Here is a 19,866-nt window from a genome sequence, read left to right as displayed (position 1 = left end):
GGGTAGGTCTTTCTATAGAGGCCCAGTTCACACTCAACATGAGACTGAATTAGGAAGGATGAAGGAAGGAAGGCAGGAAGGATGAAGGAAGGAGGGGAGGACGAATCCGAATGAAAAGTAAAACCGCGTCTTATCCCTGCCTCGCTCTTCTCTATCATCAGTGACTAATAAATAACCCGGACAAACAGCATCCTTTGCCCCGCCTGAGCTCGGAGGCCGTGACCCCCTGCCCTCCCTCGGTGTTTTAGGACGGCCCGTGCGAGAACGTGAGCTCATGCTGCCGCTGCACCCCGCCGCAGAAAAGTAACTCGCTCCTGATAATAAGAGGGTGATCTCACCGTCTCCAATGAAACTATAATGGATCAGCGTGTCGGAGGCTGTGTCGGTGCTGCCCCCCTGTGGGAGAGGCGGCGGTACTGCAGCGCTGGGGGGGAAGTGATGTCGTTGTATAAGGGGTTATGTCATCGTGGGAGGCAGGGAGACGGTGACGCCTACAGGAGGGAGATGGGAGTGGACGGAGATGCGAATGAATGAGACTGGCTCCGATCTGTGCGTGTGAATAGTTATGTAACAATATTGTGTGTGTGTGTGTGTGTGCGTGTGTGTGTGAGCGTGTGTGTTTGTCTTCTCTTTACAGTTTCTCCTGAGGTGCACATTCAGCCACAGAGTGATCTGCCCAGAGAGGGAGAGAGGTTTCATCTTGAGTGTTTGGGCAAAGGCAATCCTGAGTAAGACACACACACACACACACATGCACACACACACATGCACATGCGCATGCACAGTCACGCATACAAGCGCAGTCACTTCAACAAACCTGACATGCTGCACATACTCATGCACAATCAATTATTAAAACACACACTTAAGCTGCACCACATGTACATGCACACTCACTCTCACGTATACACACACACACACACATACACACACACATACACACGCAGGCAGGCAGGCAAGCAGGTACACACAACAGGGACGTGAGTCTTTGGCTTAAAAGAGACTCAGCTCATGATTCACTAGTCGACGATTTCAATTTAAAAATGGTTTTTTGGAATGAGACAGTTAGACTCCCTTTTTCTTATGATTTCACAATTACTTAAACATTATGGATTCTAAGAAAGAAAAATAACATTTCTGACAATATTGCTGCAATTTCTGTTAAGTCTGATTGATTGATTGGATTAAAAATGTTTCATATAAATCCAGGCCAAAGCCACGGTGACTGATTGTGTTTAATTCTTTCGATGCAGATTCATGAAGGTTAATCGGCAGAATTATCGGCTGTAGATTTGAAACAGACTTTGATGCTGCAAAAAAAAAAATCTCATATCTTGTTTTTTTATCACAAGAAGGTAAAATATCAGCCAGTAGATCAGCCAGATGAGAATCAAGTGCGTGTTTCAAATATTCATGCTTGTTCCCAGAAAATTCTGAAACAACACGAAACTGCACTGGAACAAAACAAGATTTAACGTGGAATATGAGACCGAATGCTGAACGACGGAGATTTTTTTGTGCAGACACACACACACACACACACACGTCCTGATAGTCCCGCCGGGACCACGCGTGCTAAAATGTAGTTACTGATTGTTCTGTGAGGCGCTTAGTTAAACGGACGCCAAATGCACATTTCTATGCATGCATAGAAAACGGGGCTGGAGGAGGAGGATTCTTGAAGTGCAGTCAGAGTTTAGAGTTATGTATACACACTCACACACACACACTCACACACACACACACTCCACGTGCACAAAAAAAAACAAAAAACCACTGACATGCTCATTGTGCACGTGGCCACTCCAGCAACCAATCAACATCCACACGCTTAATTACCGAAGAACACCTGCTAGTGCAAGTCAGTTGCTTATTCAAACACGGCGTTGTACACAAACACTTAAACACACACACACACACACGTGCACACACACATGTACGTACAGGCCCATTTACTGGAAAACACCTGCCCGTACAAGCTGAGATACAGTGAGCACACACATTATCTGACACCGACAGACACACACACTACCTGCAGTCCTTGTCTTAAACCCTGTCCTGCACAAACACACACACACACACAAACACACACACACACACAGTCACACACTTTCCTCTGGCCCCTTTGCATTATAGATGAACCTCCAGGCGACCGGCTCGATCGATCCTCCCTCCGCCCCTCTCCTCCCCCTCCATCCCTCCATCCCTCCATCATTGCCTATCTCCCCGCCGCTGTGTCATTCACTCCCACTCCTCCGCTCCCCTCACATTTTGTCAAGACGCCTCCTGCCCGTCCCGTCCTGTCCCCTCCCCTCCATCCTCTCCGGTAACTCTCCTCTATCTTTCCTCACACCTTTTTCCCTCTTAACCCCCCTCCTCCGCTCCCCTGTCATCCCTCCCTCCCCCTCCCTCCCTCCCTCTGTCAGCTCATCACAGGAGTGGCTAGGAATAAGACTAGCCGGTTAGTTTGATTGGCAGGTGGAACGGATCGGAGGAGGTGGGGGGGGGGGGGGGGGAAGGTGACTGTCACCGCTTGTACGTGCTTCAACAGGCAGGGGAGGAGCCGGTATTGCCTGCAAAAAAAAAAAAAAAAAAAAAAAAAGTCCCCTATTCAGTCTTAAATTCCTTTTTTTAAGACAAAACAAAAAAATCTGCCAGTGGGATGAGATAATCCCACTTGTTTCCAATGCTAATCAACTTGTTTCCAGAATTTTCTTGAATCGAGTGTCATTTTTTTTGACACTAGTGGGCCGATCTGCTTTATTCTGCCGTGTATCAACGTGGTCATGCTTGTTCCCCCGAAGATTTCCCCAAACAAGTGAAACTGCACCGGAAACAATAGGGATTATCTCATCCCGCCGTTCGATTTTTGCTCATTTGTTGTAAGGAAAAAGAAGCTTTTAACGGTGAATGTGAGTTGAAATTACTTGTTAAGATGGAGATGGATTTTTTTTTTTTTTTTTTTTTGAGTGCAGCGTGGAGGGTGGAGCGACACACAAACAGTGGCAGGGCTAGGGGTTCAGTTCCCACTGGGACTGCTAATGCTATAAATGCATACATCCCTGGCACTATAAGACGGATAAAAGCCTCCATTAAATGGTGTGTGTCATATGTAAGAAACGGAAAAACAAGTGAGAAGGGTGTAGGCATCGGGCGACTGGGACTGTGTTGCTCAACAGCAACAGCATGGAAGAGATAGTGCAAAGGTTATGAGTTCAACTCCCACCGGGACCACCCATGCTAAAAATGTAGTTACTGATTGTTCTGTGAGGCGCTTTGGATAAAAGCGGCAAATGGCACAGGCTGCATGTATGAAATGGGGTTGGAGGAGGAGGAACGGGGAGACAGAGGAGGAAATGACAGGAGAGAGAGAGAGAGAGAAGTAGAGAGAGCAGAGTCGCGTGGGCGGAGGGGAGACAGAGAAAAATTTGGTGACTAGCAGCGAATGACTAAGACAGAGAGAGGGCGAGAGAGAGAGAGAGGAAGAACAAACAAGAGAAAGACACAGAGAGAGAGAGAGAGAAGGAGAGAGAGAGGAAAGGCGAGGGGGAGAGAGCGTGCTGCAACACCGCCGGCAGACAAGCGAGTGTCCAATCAAATCAGATACAACGCGCCCCCACAGCTGTCAGTCAAAAGCCTATCACCGTGACAACACCTTTTCCCCAACACACGCGGTCGTCCTCTCCAGCCACCCAGCTCTCTCCCTCTCCCTCCCTCCCTCCATCGCGTCGCCATCCCCAATCAAACTCAATGAAAGTCGCCATCCTTTTTGCGATGCTATCGCCGTACACTTTCCTCCCGTGGTCACATGCTGCCAGGTCCAAAAGAATAACTTCCCATATCAAATTTCTCCACAGTGTTTCCCTGACACCGCGGCGCCGAGAGCTTTCTAATAGAAGAGAATGGAATGCACGCCCTCGGGCTATCGGACTCGTATTGCTTTCTATTCTGTTGCTCTACATTCTATTACATTTCCCATCTATTCGATCAGCGCGGCCCGGGAGTGCTCGCAATCGCATCTCATTTCTGCTCTGGAAGTCACTTAACTCACTTAAACGCCTCCAGACTGCTCACTTAACGCGGCCGCAGCTAAAAAAGCCTCGCGTAACTTTGACCCTATCGCGAGCCGCCTCCCGCTGTGTGTTCTTTACGCGAGGGCAAGGTCATGGCCAAGGTTGAGGAGTCACGTGTAATAGGATTACAATAATCAGATTGTCACCAAAAAAAAAAAAAAAAAAAAAAGTCGTTTAGACCTGTTGATAATCTCCTACTAGAAAAATCACTAATCAGATTACAGATATTTTTGGGAGTGTGTTTACCTGTTGGCGCGCAAATTCTGGAGACGTTAACGTAATTGTGCAAAATCTTATTAATCTTAAATCTTAATAACTGAGCAATAATTACCCAAGAGCTCATCCTCTACTGTGATTATGAGTGCGGCGGTGAGGATGAGGTGCATAATCACAGTGAAGAACGACTCGGAGCGAATCCTGACTTGTGTGCGGTGTTTGCGGATGCCTTGGTTCGAGCTCGAGCACCTTCAGACAGAAACACACAGGAGCCCCGACGTGCATGATGGGAATTATTAGCGCAGCTGGAAGGAGTCTTTGACCAATCAGTTTGTTGCACTCGAACTCCCCGCTGTATAACGGAGATTAACTTTTGCACATTACATTTAATAACACTACACGAATTACGGCCTGTAAATGTGAAAGTTAATTGGTCAGTTAACTGCACATTATCTAGCATTTGGTGGCGGTGTACTACAACATTTTATGACAGGTAACCAGGACTCTGTAAGGGGGGGGGGGGTTGTGTACTGACAGTAACCCACCCAAACCTGATCACGACAGCTTTGTTTTAGTTATGTTATGACACTTTTTTTTTTTTTTAAATCCTCGACTGAGCGCACATGCTCCTTTTCAGCTCCGTCCTGCTTCACATTCATGAGATGACACATATTCATAACGCTGAACTTCCCAGGAAAAGGTGTAAGATTGAAGTTGCTCATGAGGCCTGTTTGCAGATCTTGTGACATGAAAATTAAATGGTGTTGACTCTTTTTTTTTTTTTTTTTTCAAATTCACGTTTGCAGTTCAAGTTAAAGCGAGTGTTAAGGTGAAGTCAGGCGTGTGAAGCAGTTTATGTTAAAGTTAAGGGTAACACTTCACAATAGCAGTACAACAATGAACGTTACTTAACGTTAGTTAATGTTAGTTAATGCCCTAATGGTTAATTAACTGTTAGTTAATCCAATCCAATCCAATCCAACTTTATTTATAAAGCGCTTTAAAATAACCACAGAGGTCCAAAGTGCTGTACAGTAAGATAAAATACATAAAAATACATAAAAAGAAGAATAAAACACATAAAAACATAAATACAGTACATGATATTATGGCATTTATTATGGCATTACTAATGTTAATAATATCTACAATAACCCGTAAATAACATATTAATACCTTAGCATGAACAACATCAGTATATGATTCTTAGACACATTAGCTAACGGTTAGTTAACTGTTACTTAATGTTTATTACCTGTTACTTAATGTTTATTACGGCATTAACTAACGTTAATTGTTGTACTCTGATTGTAAAGTGTTACCAAGTTAAGGATAAGGGTAAGGTCACTTAACCTATAAAGCCTGAACTATGAAAGAATTGGCAGAAAATTCCAGTTTTTTTAAATTGAACCTTTTATTTAGTCCTATAACAAAATATATATATAAAAAAATTCAAAAAATATGTTATTACACGACCTTTCTGGTGTATGATATATGATATGTACTTGAAGTGCCAATGGTATGGTCCAGGGTGAACAGGGGAAGTGTTCAAAGGTATACAACAGTATTTTGATAACAGTATTTTCAAGTATTGATTAAACTGAAAACGAAAAACAGAATTGAAAATGTGTATCATATATGATACAAATGGCTTTATAGGGTTAAACCGTCTGGTTAAGGGTTTAGATTAAGGATAGGGTTATGATCGGGCAACTAACACTATTTGGTTCAGGTCAGGATAAAAAAATCCAAGATCAAAATACGACTAGGAATCAATGTTGACGTGCAGCTTCACCCAGGAGCCCGGTGAAGAAAGTCTTTTTGCCCAAGGGCTCCCCAGCAGCAAGTGTCCAGGCAGGGAAGAAGACTTTCCATCCTCTCCACCATCATTCGATCGCTTTCGCAGATTCGGAACCGGAAACCCTCGCATAAAAAAAACCTCACTTCTCACAAGTCAAGGTTCCATCTGTTTTCTCATTCGCAAACATCACAAATTCGATTAAAACGGCTGGTGTAAATTACAAATAACGCGTGCCGGCGGCGGCGTGGCGCGTGTTTGAACTCGTGTTATTGTGCTATCGAGAACGGCCACCTGGTCACTTGCCATGAAATTGCAGATCGTACCTTTAGGTGTCGCTGAGGGTTCCCTCCCCCCCGTTTTTTCGAAGAGTGATTAATCAGAGCAACACATTGAGGTCCGTCCCCGATTCAGACTCTGTCATTGTAATTACTGTACAACGCTTAAGGACCCACGTATTTACATAATTGATTCCTTTATCAAGGCTCGTCCTGCTATCTCTCTCATACGCAATCTGTTATGCAGAATGGATTTTTTCATGCCGGCTGATTTGAAATGCTGATCTTTATTCTGGCGTTTTCTTCTTCTTCTGCTGCTGCTGCTGCTCCTCGTTCTCCTCCCTCATTTGTATCTCAAATCCTCCATCTCTTTCTCTCTTCCTCCCATTTCCTTTCCCATTTTTTTACTCTCTTCTGCAGCGTCCCTCCCAAACACGCCTCTCTTTCTTTGCTTCCGTTATGTCTCTCTTTCCCTTTCGCGTTTTACATTCCTCCTCTCCTCCTCTGCCTCCCTTCTCCTTCAACCATTCCTTCTTTCCATATTTTACTTTTTTTTTTTTTTGCTGCAGCCCTCCTCTCAATTCCCCTTCTCCTCCCATCACTCCCTCCCCACTTTTTACTTATTCTTTCTGGGTTTTTTTTTGCAGGATGTTTCTGCACAGAACATCAAACGTCCAAGTCAAGTCTCTCGCTCCTTCTAACACTTTCTCTCTCTCTTTCTCTCTCTCTCCTGTCAGGCCCACCTCCTATGAGTGGCTGAAGACAGATGGAGAGCTCCCCCCGCTGGCCAAAGTGGACGGTGCCTTCCTGCGCTTCGAGATGCTCAACAAATCAGACAACGGCGTCTACCTCTGCAACGCCGACAACGGCATCGGACAGAGCCAGGGAGAGTACAAACTCCTGGTGCAAGGTAACGAGAAGGAGGGAGGGGCAGAACGTATGAGCGAAAGTGAGAAAAGACAGACAGTCAGAGGGATGGTGTGGTGGACAAAGGGATGGAGGTAGAGAAAAAAAAAAAAGGTAGAGAAACGTGATGTTCGGGATGTTCTTTCTCTTTTACGTTTCTTCATCACGTTTTTGAGTTCTTCTGTCGTTTGTTGTGGCTTTGCTTTTACTTCTTCCATCTTTTTCCTCTGCTGATTTTTCTTTCGTTTCTTTCCTCCTCCTGTTTTTCGTTTGTTGTTTTGTTGTTGTTGTTTTTTTTTTTTTCTCATCCAACCGCGCCACCACCACCACCACCACCGCTTATCACGCTTATCTGCTTTCGTGTGTTTGCTCACGTCATGCTGGCCATTTTCATTTGTGCTTTGCTTGCCCGCTCCTCCTCCTCCTCCTCCTCCTCCTCCTCGTGCTCCTCCTCCACCCCCCTCCTCCTCTTCCTCCTGCCCCCAACATCCTCTAGACCCTGACTACGTGGACCCTTTCCTCCCCTCCACCCCTGAGGTTGACTCTGGCTCCGGATCTGACCCCTCCTCCCCCTTCTCCCCCGCTGACCTCCCCCCTGCCCCGCCCTCGGGCCCCGCCCTCCGCCCCACCGACTCCATGGCCCCAAACGCGCCCGAGTCCACCACCGCGCTGTCCAACGCCCCTCTTCCCCGGCCTGCCGCTCGCCCCCCCCGCCCCCCTCCTCCTCCTCCTCCCCCCCCTCCGCTGCCACCCCCTCCGCCTCCCCCTCCTCTTCCTCCCTTACTCCCTCAGTTTCCGTCCGGCTGAATGGAGTTTACACTTTCACAGGTAAAGCTGTCTTGAGTTGTACACACACACACACACATGCACACACGCACACACACACACAGAAACGCAAACAAAAGAGATTCGAGAGGCTTAGTAATAGAGTGGAAAAGCAAACACCGTTCAAGTTGCTATTTTTCTTTTTTTTTTCTTTTTTCGTCCGTGTGCATTGTGGAACATACGAATGTGTCTTTGTACATGCACACACACACACATAGAAGCATGTGCACACACACACATACTCATGCACACACTTGCAGTGAGACAAGAAGACGAGGAAACAGGCGATGATGGGGGAAAAAATGTCGCAGCTGTTTCATGGTTTTTTTCTCTTGTTTCCCTCTTTTCTCCTGTTGGTAAATCCCCCCACCCCCCACCCCCTCCTCCCCTCATGAATCGACACACACTCCATCCATCCAATCAACCAACCCACCACTCATCCCTCCACCTCCATCTCCATCCATCTCTCCATCCATCCAACATCCACCATCCATCTAACCATCCACTTGCGAAGACGCTCCAGACAACACTTCAGGTATAACTTTCCAGTCACCTGTCTCACCTGTTCCTGTCTGTCTGTCCGTCCGTCCGTCCGTCTGTCTGTCTGAAGATTCGTCGGTCTGACTCTCTGTCTGTCCGTCCGCCTGTCTCTCTTCCTCTGTGTGGTGTGTCTTTTTTTTCCCGAAAAATAGTCCGGGGACACTTTGAACTTGAGAGAGGAGGAATGAATTTTTCATACGGCAGCCCACACATGCACTTTGGTCTTTGTAATACATACACACACACACACACACACACACACCGACTGCACAGGTGGAAGGGAGCTGTTTAAAACGCACACATGTATTTGCACTGCACCCTCCAACTTCTCACACACACACACTCACACACGCTCACACACACAGGCTCACACACAAACATGACCCCTTAAGTGGTACAAGTCAATTACACAATGTTCTGCTTCCACTGTGTGTTTTTTCTGTGCCACTGTGTGTGTGTGTGAGCCTGTGTGTGTGTGTGTGTGTGTGTGTGCGCGCTGTGAGGGGGGTCAGGCTCCGAGGTGGCTCTGTTCTTGGGTCTTGTCTGCCTCCCTTTGATGCTGACAGCAGGATTTATGGGCTCATTCTCAGTCCCGCCTCGTCAGCATGCCCCCCCTCACCTCCACGCCGGCCGGCCCGGGTGTGTACGTGTGTGTGTGTGTGTGTGTGTGCCTGTGTGTGTGTGTGTGCGAATCTTAGTGTGAATGTGAACGTGTGTGTCATGCTGACTGATGCCCAGAGCCACTCCTCTCGTTCTGACTGTGACTGGCCTCTGGTTGGCTGTTGTCATGCCCCCTTCACTCGTCTAATTGGCCGAATTGTGACCTCCTGCTCCACAATTGGCCGCTCGCTGCATCGTTCTGTGTCCTGATTGGCTGTTATGTGTTCCTTCCCTCTTGTGACTGGCTCTGTTTCCCCCTACCACCCCACCACCTTCCTTCCTCTGGTTTTCATTTGTGTGTCTCTGTGTTTCTGTGTCTCTGTGTTTCTCTGACTGGACGTGTAACTGTGTCTGTTGTCTCTTCTGATTGGTCGATTCCTCAACCCCACGCCCTTCTTCCACATCGGTTTGAACCCTCATTGAACTCAAGTCATTCACCAAGTGGAAGTCACTTTCTCTCTCCCGTTGTATCTCTCCATTTCCTGTTGTTTTTTATTTCATTTTCTGAAGTCTTTTTAGACCCTTTTTTTTTTTTGGATATGACAAGTGACTGTTTTCCAGTTGTGCCTATCGGAGTGACTTTCAAATTGTCACCCAGCATTTGATCCGGTGTAAACCAAAAAATAAAAAAAATAAAAAAAAGACAGGCGAAATGAACGATGTATGTAATTATTTACACGTAGATTGCTTTCTTCTCCGAGGGGGGCGGCAGCTAAATGGATGAAGCGAAGGAGAATGCGAGAGGGGAAAAAATATCAAGTTATTGCTTGGCGTTAGGTGAAAACCTCCTATCTCCAAAATGTCAACTCTGTAGGAAAATTACGAAAAACAACCTTGTAGTGCCTTCAACACTGCGAAAACGCAAAATCTTACCAAGATTATTTGTCTTATTTCAAGTCAAAAATGTCTTATTTCTAGTCAAAATATCTCATTACACTTGAAACAAGTGAAAATTTGCTTGTTTCATTGGCAAAATTTGCCAGTGGAAAAAGTGAAAATTCACTTGAAATAAGTGAAAATTAGCTAGAAACAAGAAACAAATTTTGCCAATGAAACAAGCAAATTTTCACTTGTTTCAAGCAAATTTTCACTTGAAACAAGAGACAATTGTCTAAAAACAAGTTACTTCTGAGGTGATCATGTCTTATTTTAAGTGTAATGAGATATTTTGACTAGGAATAAGACATTTTTGACTTGAAATAAGACAAATAATCTTGGTAAGATTTTGAGTTTTTGCAGTGAAATGCATCGAAACATCGTATTTTCCCATATTTAGTAGTGCATGAACGCCTCTCCCACAGAAGTTGTAATTAAGTGGGAAATATCTGTGATACCTGAGCGTCCAAGGTGTGACGTTTCATGACGGCAAAAGCAGCCACTTTCTTCTTCAGCGAAAGAATCTTTGGTCTTGATTCTTCTGCCAAAGTAGAAAGAAAGAAATTTTGCGATATTTGGGCTTTGTAGCTGTATACACTGCAAAAACGCAAAATCTTACCAAGATTATTTATCTTATTTCAAGTCATGTCGTGATCATGTCAATAAGACATGATCACCAAAGAAGTAACTTGTTTTTAGACAATTGTCTCTTGTTTCAAGTGAAAATTCACTTGAAACAAGTGAAAATTTGCTTGTTTCATTGGCAAAAATTGTTTCTTGTTTCTAGCTAATTTTCACTTATTTCAAGTGAATTTTCACTTTTTCCACTGGCAAATTTTGCCAATGAAACAAGCAAATATTCTCTTGTTTCAAGTGAAAATTCACTTGAAACAAGTGAAAATTGTCTAAAAACAAGTTACTTCTGAGGTGATCATGTCTTATTTTAAATGTAATGAGATATTTTGACTAGGAATAAGACATTTTTGACTTGAAATAAGACAAATAATCTTGGTAAGATTTTGCGTTTTTGCAGTGTAAAACCCTCTGAAATAACACCGATGCTTTCAGGTCATTATGGTTACCCAATATTTCAAACCAGAGCACGTGAACGCCTTACTACTGTTTTTTTGTTGTTGTTTTTTTTAATCTTGACCACCATGAAGTTTAAAGTTGATCCAGTGGAGGAAGATTTCATCAGACTGAGAGTTGTCGAAGTTTCTCAACACACTCCTTCAGCTGAAGTCAAAACATGAAAAATCATCAGAAGTGGAGGTTGGAGGTTTTCGCCCGACAGCGCTGACATATTCCCCAGATGTTCTTGGAAGTGACTGGGGCTCCGGCTGTAAACCGCACAGCCCTGTTGCATGTTAGTCACGAACAATTTTTAATGGAGAACGACGCGCTGGCCTCTTTTTCTTTCGCCTGCCTTTTTTCATATCCTCGTCTTTGTCTTCTGAAGGTTTGCTGCTGTGCCGGGGAATTATATATTGACAAGTCTTCTCCGCTCTCCCTGTTCTTTTCTCTTTTTTTCTCCCCCCCGTCTTGCTTCTCTCTGTCACTCTCCCCATTATTCTCTCTCTCTCTCTCTCTCCCTCTATCTCTGCTGCCTTTCATCATTCGTCTCCCATTTCCATAATATCCACCCCCCTTCCTCTCTACTCTCAATCTCTGTCTCTCTCTCTCTCTTTCCTTATTTCTCCCCATCTCTCCCTCATTGTCTGTCTGTCTTTGTCTCGTTCTCTCCCTCCCATCCTCTTCTCCTCTCTCATCCCTCGTCCCTCCTCTCCCCGTCTCTTCTCCACGACTTCCCCCCAGACCCCACGGCCATGTCGACCTCGTCGGGAGTGGACCACGCCGTGATAGGAGGGGTGGTTGCCGTTATCGTCTTCATCCTGCTCTGCCTCCTCATCGTCCTGGGCAGATACCTCATCAGACACAAAGGTCACCCACCTGCAAGCGCATAAACACACACACACACACGCACACGTACACACACCCCTCTTCATGCATGCATGCATGAGTGTACATAGAGGTACACATGCATAAATATGGATACATGCATACAGAGATGGGCCCTCGCACGCACAAACATGCATATGCATACAAATGCACGCACACATGCAAGAGGAGATGGAAATGAAAGCATACTTTAATATAAAAATAGAAATTCTGTCCATAATCCTCGCCCAACCCTACATTCTAAGCAGACCAAAGAAATGAATGAGTGACTTGCTCCTGTTTTTTTTTTATTGCGTACTGCATTAATGCGCGCTGGTTTGCACAAGGTGCTGTGAGATCGGACGTGCTGACGTCAGCGATGTCTGAGGGGTCAGCAGGATAACCTCAGTTGTGTAGTTGTGTTATTCTGCAGTGCAAGCAGAGCTGGGAGGAAAACTCAAAATAACGATTATCATGACTTATCGTCAGTTATCACTTATCAATTATTGTTTTCAGTACAATTGCGGTATTATTAAATGTGTTTAAAATGTTAAATACTAATATACACTGATTTCAACCTTAAATTATCACCACTGTCAACAGTCTGCATTAAAATAATAATTTAAATGTGCTTGCAAGACGGTTACCGGTTTTACCATAATTAAAAAGTGATAATTGACAAATGCTTGTGTTGTGTATGTCAGAAGCAAACAAGAACCCAAACTGGCATTTTGTCATATTCCCTAGTATCTTTATTTTCTTGACATTCTCCAACTAAAGCGTCACCAAAACGCCACAAAGCTGGCACAAGAATCAGCCTTGGAGGAGTAAAAGGTGTGGATTAGGTGATGATGATCTATCTATCTATCTGTCTATCTATCTATCTATCTATCTGTCTCATTTTGTAGTCTGTGTTCTGTGACGTGAACAATGGAAATTAAATCATAGTACGACCGTTCCAGGCTAGTTCCTTAGTGCAGGTTTATACGTAAGCCAATTAAATGTGCATTGTACATGCAAGAGCAACAAATGGTGCTGGACAGTATCTACTGTGGATGGTCAATTTTTTTCACTTGATGAAAAGTGAGGATGGCAGTTTTACAGGGTGGATGATTTTGACCATTTTTATTTCATGGGGGATGCCATCCACCCTCATCCCCCCTCAACTCGAGTACTGTGTATAAGTATAGATTGTATAAAAAGCTGTGTATCTGTGTATATTTTATGGTCTTATATTCTATTGCTAGGTAGTTTTTTTTATGTAAATTCTGCTTCTTTTCAGTTGTTAACTGTGAGCATGAATATTAAATAAACTCAACTCAACTAACGAACCATCAGATATTTTATAGTAGCATTGGTAGCCCTTCCGTCTCCAGGTGCAAGCACGTTTACACCTCTGAGAAACCTAGGAATAAGTGCGTGCAGTGCAGGAGTTTTCAAAGTCAGTACTTGTGAAGTCCTCTAGTGTGTCCCCTCGATACCGATAACTGTCCTACACAAGTGAGTCACATAAAAAGTGGGAAAAAAAAAAAAGTGAAAGCAAAGCACCCAAAGTTCCTGTCTCAACTGGTAATTTAGTCATCATATTGGAATAGCCTCCCGCTCCACTGTTTTAACACTCGCTGCCCTGCCCACTTCCCCCCGTTCTACAGTTCCAGAGTCTGACTTTTACTGCCTCAGCAAATCTTATTTCTCTCTCTCTCTCTCTCTCTCTCTCTCTCTCTCTCTCTCTCTCTCTCTCTCTCTCTCTTTCTCCGTCTCCCTCATTCCACAGGAACGTATCTGACCCACGAGGCCAAGGGCTCGGACGACGCCCCCGACGCCGACACGGCCATCATCAACGCAGAGGGAGGCCACTCCGGAGCCGAGGACAAGAAGGAGTACTTCATCTAGAGGACGGGGAGGAGGAGGAGGAGGAGGAATGAAGGAGCAGGAGGAGGAGGACGTAGGGTGCGAGGAGCGGAGGAGAGGAGCGAAAGGATGAAAAAAAAAGCCTCCATTTGTCTTCACAACGCTTCAGTTCTTCACTCAGTCAGAGGGATGGCGGGAAGGGAGGGGAGGGGAGGGGAAGGGAGGAGGGGAAGTGGAGGGCAAAGTTTTGGGGCGGAAGAACTGGGCAGGATAAGCGGATGAATTGAGCTTCACCTGGTACAACCTTCTTTGCATCGATACAGGGAAGTGAGATTTTGCACTGATGTACGGATGACATGAAGTTACACACACACATGCACACACACACACACACACATGCATTGACATACACACTGTTTTGGGGGGGGGGATAAAAACCCTCTTCTCGTGTACACGCTCATAGATACTCAGATTAACACCATGGGCCTCCTGCTAACACAATTGTTTTTGAATGACGCATTCGCACATTTTTAACACGAGCATCGCATCTCATCTCTAACTATCAGCGCCTCGAAGAAGTGTAACGGTACTCAAAATTGTAAGTCACATTCCAGCATGCCGAGCTGATGTACCACTGTCCACCCCCCCATCTTCCTCGTTTGAACCCACCCAGGTCTTTCACGCTGTTTTTTCCCCCCCTCGTTCAAGTATCCCCCGTGTAAAACTCCCTGAAATGACACCTGTGCTGATGGAGAGATCCATCGAAAGCAAATGATTACTGACAAATATAATCTCTCTCTCTCGCTCTCACAGTGTAATGTTGCTTTTTGGTTTGTTTTTTTTTTGTTTTGTTTTTTTTTGTTTTTTCCAAATGCCGTCAGACCTCCTTCCCTCACCCTGCGTCCTCATACATGCCGGTATGAGCCAACCCAGTTGAATTCGCCCCAATGCAGCACCACACGACACACCACACTCATGCAAAAACAGCATTCCCACCTCGCGCTGCCAGGCCGAGGGGCTCCGATATAAATATATAAATATATATATATATATAGAATTATATAGCATTCTTTTTACTCGACAGAAAATGTTTGGTGTGCTGTAAATACACTATCATTTCTCTCTCTCTCTCTCTCTCTCTCTCTCTCTCTATCTCTCTCTCTCCTTCTTGTACTCCTTTCTCTCTCTCTCTTCATCTCCCTCTCTCTCTCCTGTATCTCATACGGTCTGTTACTGCATTACAGTAACTTATATACTCAAAAAAAAAAAAAAAAAAAAAAAAGCCTGCCTGTTTTTATTACATGCGTGGAAATGCCGAGTCGAAAATATCAATATCTGGGAAAAAAAAAAAAAATGAAAATAATAACGATAACGTTGCGATGAAAACTAACCTTAACTGCAAATATTTGTATGAGGAACGTTTTCTCTTTTTTTTTTTTTTTTTTTTTTTTTTTTTTTTTTGGTTTTCTCTCTTTTTGATTGACTTTTTGGTTTAGTTTTTTTTTTTTTTTTTTATTATTATTATTATTTTCTTGTCGGTTTCTCGGTGTGTTACTGTCAGTGTTAAAAGTTTACAGTGTCTGTCGGTTAGTCAGTCCGGGAGTCCATAAATATGATTTTTTTTGCGATTTGTGTCGAATTTGAGATTTTTGGCCTATCTTTTCTCTTTTATCCACTTTGATTGCATTGGTCTTTCTTGAGTGTAGCCTACCACATCGATGCCGCCATTTCCTCCCTGTGGTGAAATGCTTTCTTGGCGCCCCCGCTGCCAAACACTAAGCTGTAGCAAAACCTTGGTGGAAAAAGGGCCTCGCAGCTGTGGAAGTGTTCTGTGTCGTCTGCCTGGAGTTTCACTGCCTGACGTGTGGAGTTTGACAAGCGTTTTTTTTTTTTGTTTTTTTTTTGTCTTTCTTCCACTCGGCAGCGGCTCCGGTGAATGTACCTCATGACTCCACCATTTTTCTCCCCGCAGCAGATTGCTTTTCTTGGCTGGAGCCGCCGAGCGCTAAATTCATTCAGTAGTGACATCATGACTTCCTCTAAGAAGCTGGCACAGTCACTGCTCTGGGAAGGTGAAACTGCTTGCCTGGTTTCCACCACTGGGCCAAAGAGGACCAGCCGCTGCCCACATGCATCATGACAGTCGACTTCCCGACAAAACAGCCTCTCAATTATCATCTGGGTTTGTTTGGTTTTTTTGTTATTGCAAGCAGAAATCATTCGCCGGCTTAAGCGAAAGGATCCAATAAATGAACGGTGTTTTATTAAGGTTGGGACTTCGCCCTGGCACTGCCAAGCTCCACTTGGCCCGGTCGTGGAAATTGATTGCAATCTAACTAAGAGGCTTGGGGCTTCAGACTGAACGGTTGCCAAGGTTTGGCTCGGCGGGCAGAGTGCCGAGCTGGAGTTTAAGGTGCACTAACACAGAAGAAAGTCATTTAGGAACCTATCTGTCCTCTTCTCTTTTTTTTTCCCTCCCGTCTACTCGTCCATCTCTTTTCATTCTTTAATCAATCTTCCCCCGTCTGCGTCCCGATCCACCTTCACCTGCTCTCTCCTCTCCTCATCGCCTCTTCCCTCTGTCTCTCTCCATCTTTGATCGATGTCCGTTTCTCCTTGCCAGTCTCGCTCACTCAGACGTCCATGTAGACTTAGAAAATAGCGTCTCTAGGTATGCCGGGGGTGCGCCGATGGCCCTCTGCAGCTCTCCGTAGTTTTCGGGAGAGGAATCCATTTTGCTGTTGTCCTACCCGTAGACAGTTACGTCTGTGATAGTTTTTGTACACCTTTTCTGGGAACGTTCAGGGATCGTGCTTTTCGTACTTTTGCCCCGCATTGTCGTTAATTGCCACCTAGCCGGCAGCTGAGAAAGCTAACAGCCAGGCTAGTGTGTCTGTAAGCTAGCTATACTACAAAGAGTAAGGTGACCTACACTGGGGTCAGTTGTTGCGTGTTGTCTCTTTCTTTTTTTTAATTTCATTCCCAAAGGTCATGGTTGGGATTCGGGGTAACTAAGCTGGTCCTCGATCAGAGACTAAGATTGACTTCATGCTGTAGCAAACCTGGTTTTAAATACCAGTCAATTGTTGGGTAAATTGTGAGGTTTGTGCCATGTATTGATATCATAGCACAAGACGAGTTGAATCAACCTCAGATGAGTTTTTCGGACAAATTGGTGACACGGTTGATCCCAGGTTTGCCCTGCAACGCAATTCAGCTTTGCCAACGATGCCCGGTGACGTCTGCAGACCAGAGGACTGAGTTTGTCTCTTAGAGCTTGTCCATTTTGGAAAGTTTAGTTTTGATTTGCATCTAACCCCAGTCTAATTCAGCTCTGTGAGTGGAGAAAGGAATGTCCACCTCATAATCTGAGCGTGTAGTGTCTTTAAAAACTAATGGACCTGTATTTGCCTGTAATTTATCGTCCTGTCCTTTGTCTTAGTTAATGTGCTAGCATGTAGCTTGCATGTGAAAAGGTTGGAATTACTGTAGATAGCGTCGGACATGAGAAGTGCACCGCAGACGAGCTTCTCTCCTGAGACGAGAGCGGCGGTCTTAGTGACTGAGCTGCCTACCGTCCTCTGATCTGCAGACGAGCTGCGGGCCGTGGCCCCGTTTAACCCACCTGTACCCCGGGTCTACGTGGGGCCAGCCCCCTTCGGCTTTTATCCAGCACTGCTAGATGTTAAAGATGTCGGGTTACAGTGGCGTTGAACCGGGACAGGAAATGAGTCAAGTTCATGTTTCATTGCATCAGTGCAGTAACAACTATCTGTCACCAGATGCCAGCAAATAGCAGCATTTGTTTTTCTTCTCGGGTCAGACCAAGCTGTCCTACCCCGCCGCTTGTATCTCTCACCAACTCCTGCTCAGGCAGTCGCACACCAACTGCCACTCATCTCTTTCTTTTTGTAGTATAAACAAATTGATTTTTAAATTATGTTTTTATAAAAGGTGTGCATAATCTTAAATGTATTACTTTCAATTCAATTGATAATCAATTTCTTTTTTTAAATGATTAGATACTCCAACACTTGAAGGTTAGAGGTTTAGTTTTTTGCGTATTTTATTATTTCGACAGTCTGCCATTTTTATATAATTTCGTGTATATAGTGTTGCCTTTACTGGATACTTTTACAAGCGCACCTATACACACTTGCACACACACAGGGTACACACACGTCCACACACATATCTGGATATGCACGGCAGGCATGTTGTCTGTGACGTTAGTGTATTTATGTATATATGTGTGTGTATGTGCGTGTGTTTGTGTATGAGTGTGTGGTGTGTATAATTGACCCAAACAGACTCCGGAGACACTATTATGTGTGTTGCGTTCACGAAATGTTATTTTAATGACTAAAACAATGTCTTTGTTTAGCGTTATTTTTTTGGATGACAAGTCTTCCTTTTGAATAAATATCCATATCACATGAAAAATAGTGCTGTCATGTATGTTAATTTGTACTATGGCTGATGATGTCATCGAGGCGAGACCGAGCCACGCGCCGTGGAGGGTTCGCGTCTGTTGGCTGTTATATTCATACAGTATTTGTTTTTTGTTACAATGCCGGTTCAGTTGTTGACTTCAAATAAACATGCATTTGGGTTAACTTCACTTGATTTGTCATTTGTTCTTGGTGTGGGGGTAAAAAAAAAAAAAGCATTTTTGTGGAGTATTAGATGTTAGAAATGTCCAAAATCCTATGATGCACATCCGGAGGAAAACTTGGCTCAGTTGTATTGTTATTTTCCTCTCTGGCAGTGGTGGCTATTTTCCTGCTGCGGTGCCCCACTGCTGATGAATGAAGAGAGGAAACACTGCATACTACTCACATTCATCATCCTCATCATAATAATCAATCATAGAAAGCTGCATGATTTCCTGAAACAATTGTGAACTTCTGCTCCAAAGCACTGTAAACCCATTTTTAGAGTTAAAATATCTTGCTAAACATTTGCATCTATATCCCTAACATCATAACTAGGGTTACCTATACATACTATCCTTACCATACACTACAATTTTTGATTATTGAGCAAGATATACAAGTGGGATTCACTAAATTTTCAGATGGTGGATTATATCTCATATCTGAACAAAACTCCTCTATTCCCTTTGGAAAGAAGACCTATTCACTTGTCATTGGTGTGTGTGCACAATGTCAGCATCAACTCTTCATTAAATCCAAGGATATGAGGTATAAACAAGGTCACTAATCCGATAACAATTAAGTAGGATGTGGATTATGCAGAGGTGATGAAAACAGACAGCGCGTCGTGATTTCATGTGCAGTGTAATAAGAGAGGGGCTTCAACAGAGGGCAGTGCGGTGTCACACATCAGATTATCCTATTGTCAGAAAATGGCTTGATCAAAAAATGAGGGAAACTCATTGGCGAGCATTTTCTGCCTATTTGTCTGTCTCCCTTTCTTTCTTTTTTTTCCTCAATTCAGCCCATTTTCATTATGGTAGCGGTGCTGCAGTTTTTTCAGCTGAAATACTCTGAAAAACAGGGAGTAAAAAAATAGCCAAGATGCATCTGAATCTCATTGTCTGTACATTTTCCCCTGATTTCTCTTTTCTCCCTCCTGCTTTTCTTTCTTTCTTTCTTTCTTTCTTTCTTTCGCTTCCTCTCCTCCCTCTACTGTGGTTTCCTCTAATCCCCCTCTCTCCTCCCCATATTGCTACCACATGGTGATCTGGGTATAGGGGTGATGCAGCCATACAGTCATTTATCCAGTAAGCGGTCACAGCCCTGACACAGACAGATGTTCATAATCCTGTTCAAACATAAGTGTATAAAAGCTCTAAGTGCCCATAGCACGGTGCTGATACAAAAACCCCTTGCAAAAATGGCCCCAAACAGCCCAAAAGTGCAATTTCTGGAGTATGCTATGG

At 44.3% G+C, this 19,866-nt stretch overlaps 1 protein-coding gene across 3 annotated transcripts in view; it reads left to right on the top strand.

Annotated features, from left to right (window-relative positions):
- Positions 1–18,582, top strand: part of cadm3 (cell adhesion molecule 3) — an 87,534-nt gene extending 68,952 nt beyond the window's left edge. The window contains exons 7-11 of one of the 3 annotated variants that reach the window (XM_030074833.1): positions 638–728; positions 7,103–7,275; positions 8,611–8,631; positions 11,988–12,113; positions 13,885–18,582. In XM_030074833.1, coding sequence (XP_029930693.1) covers positions 638–728; positions 7,103–7,275; positions 8,611–8,631; positions 11,988–12,113; positions 13,885–14,003 — 530 coding nt within the window. In that variant the 3' untranslated portion in view covers positions 14,004–18,582. Of the gene's footprint in view, positions 1–637; positions 729–7,102; positions 7,276–7,767; positions 8,100–8,610; positions 8,632–11,987; positions 12,114–13,884 lie in introns of those variants that run through there. The other 2 variants (XM_030074832.1, XM_030074834.1) reach the window with 2 other exon arrangements.
- The last annotated feature ends 1,284 nt before the right edge of the window (positions 18,583–19,866 follow it).

This window comes from Myripristis murdjan, chromosome 17, assembly GCF_902150065.1.
Source record: "Myripristis murdjan chromosome 17, fMyrMur1.1, whole genome shotgun sequence".
Lineage (NCBI taxonomy): Eukaryota > Metazoa > Chordata > Actinopteri > Holocentriformes > Holocentridae > Myripristis > Myripristis murdjan.
The sequence above is the reverse complement of the archived record's forward strand: the minus strand, read 5'-3'. Positions and strand labels throughout refer to the sequence as shown.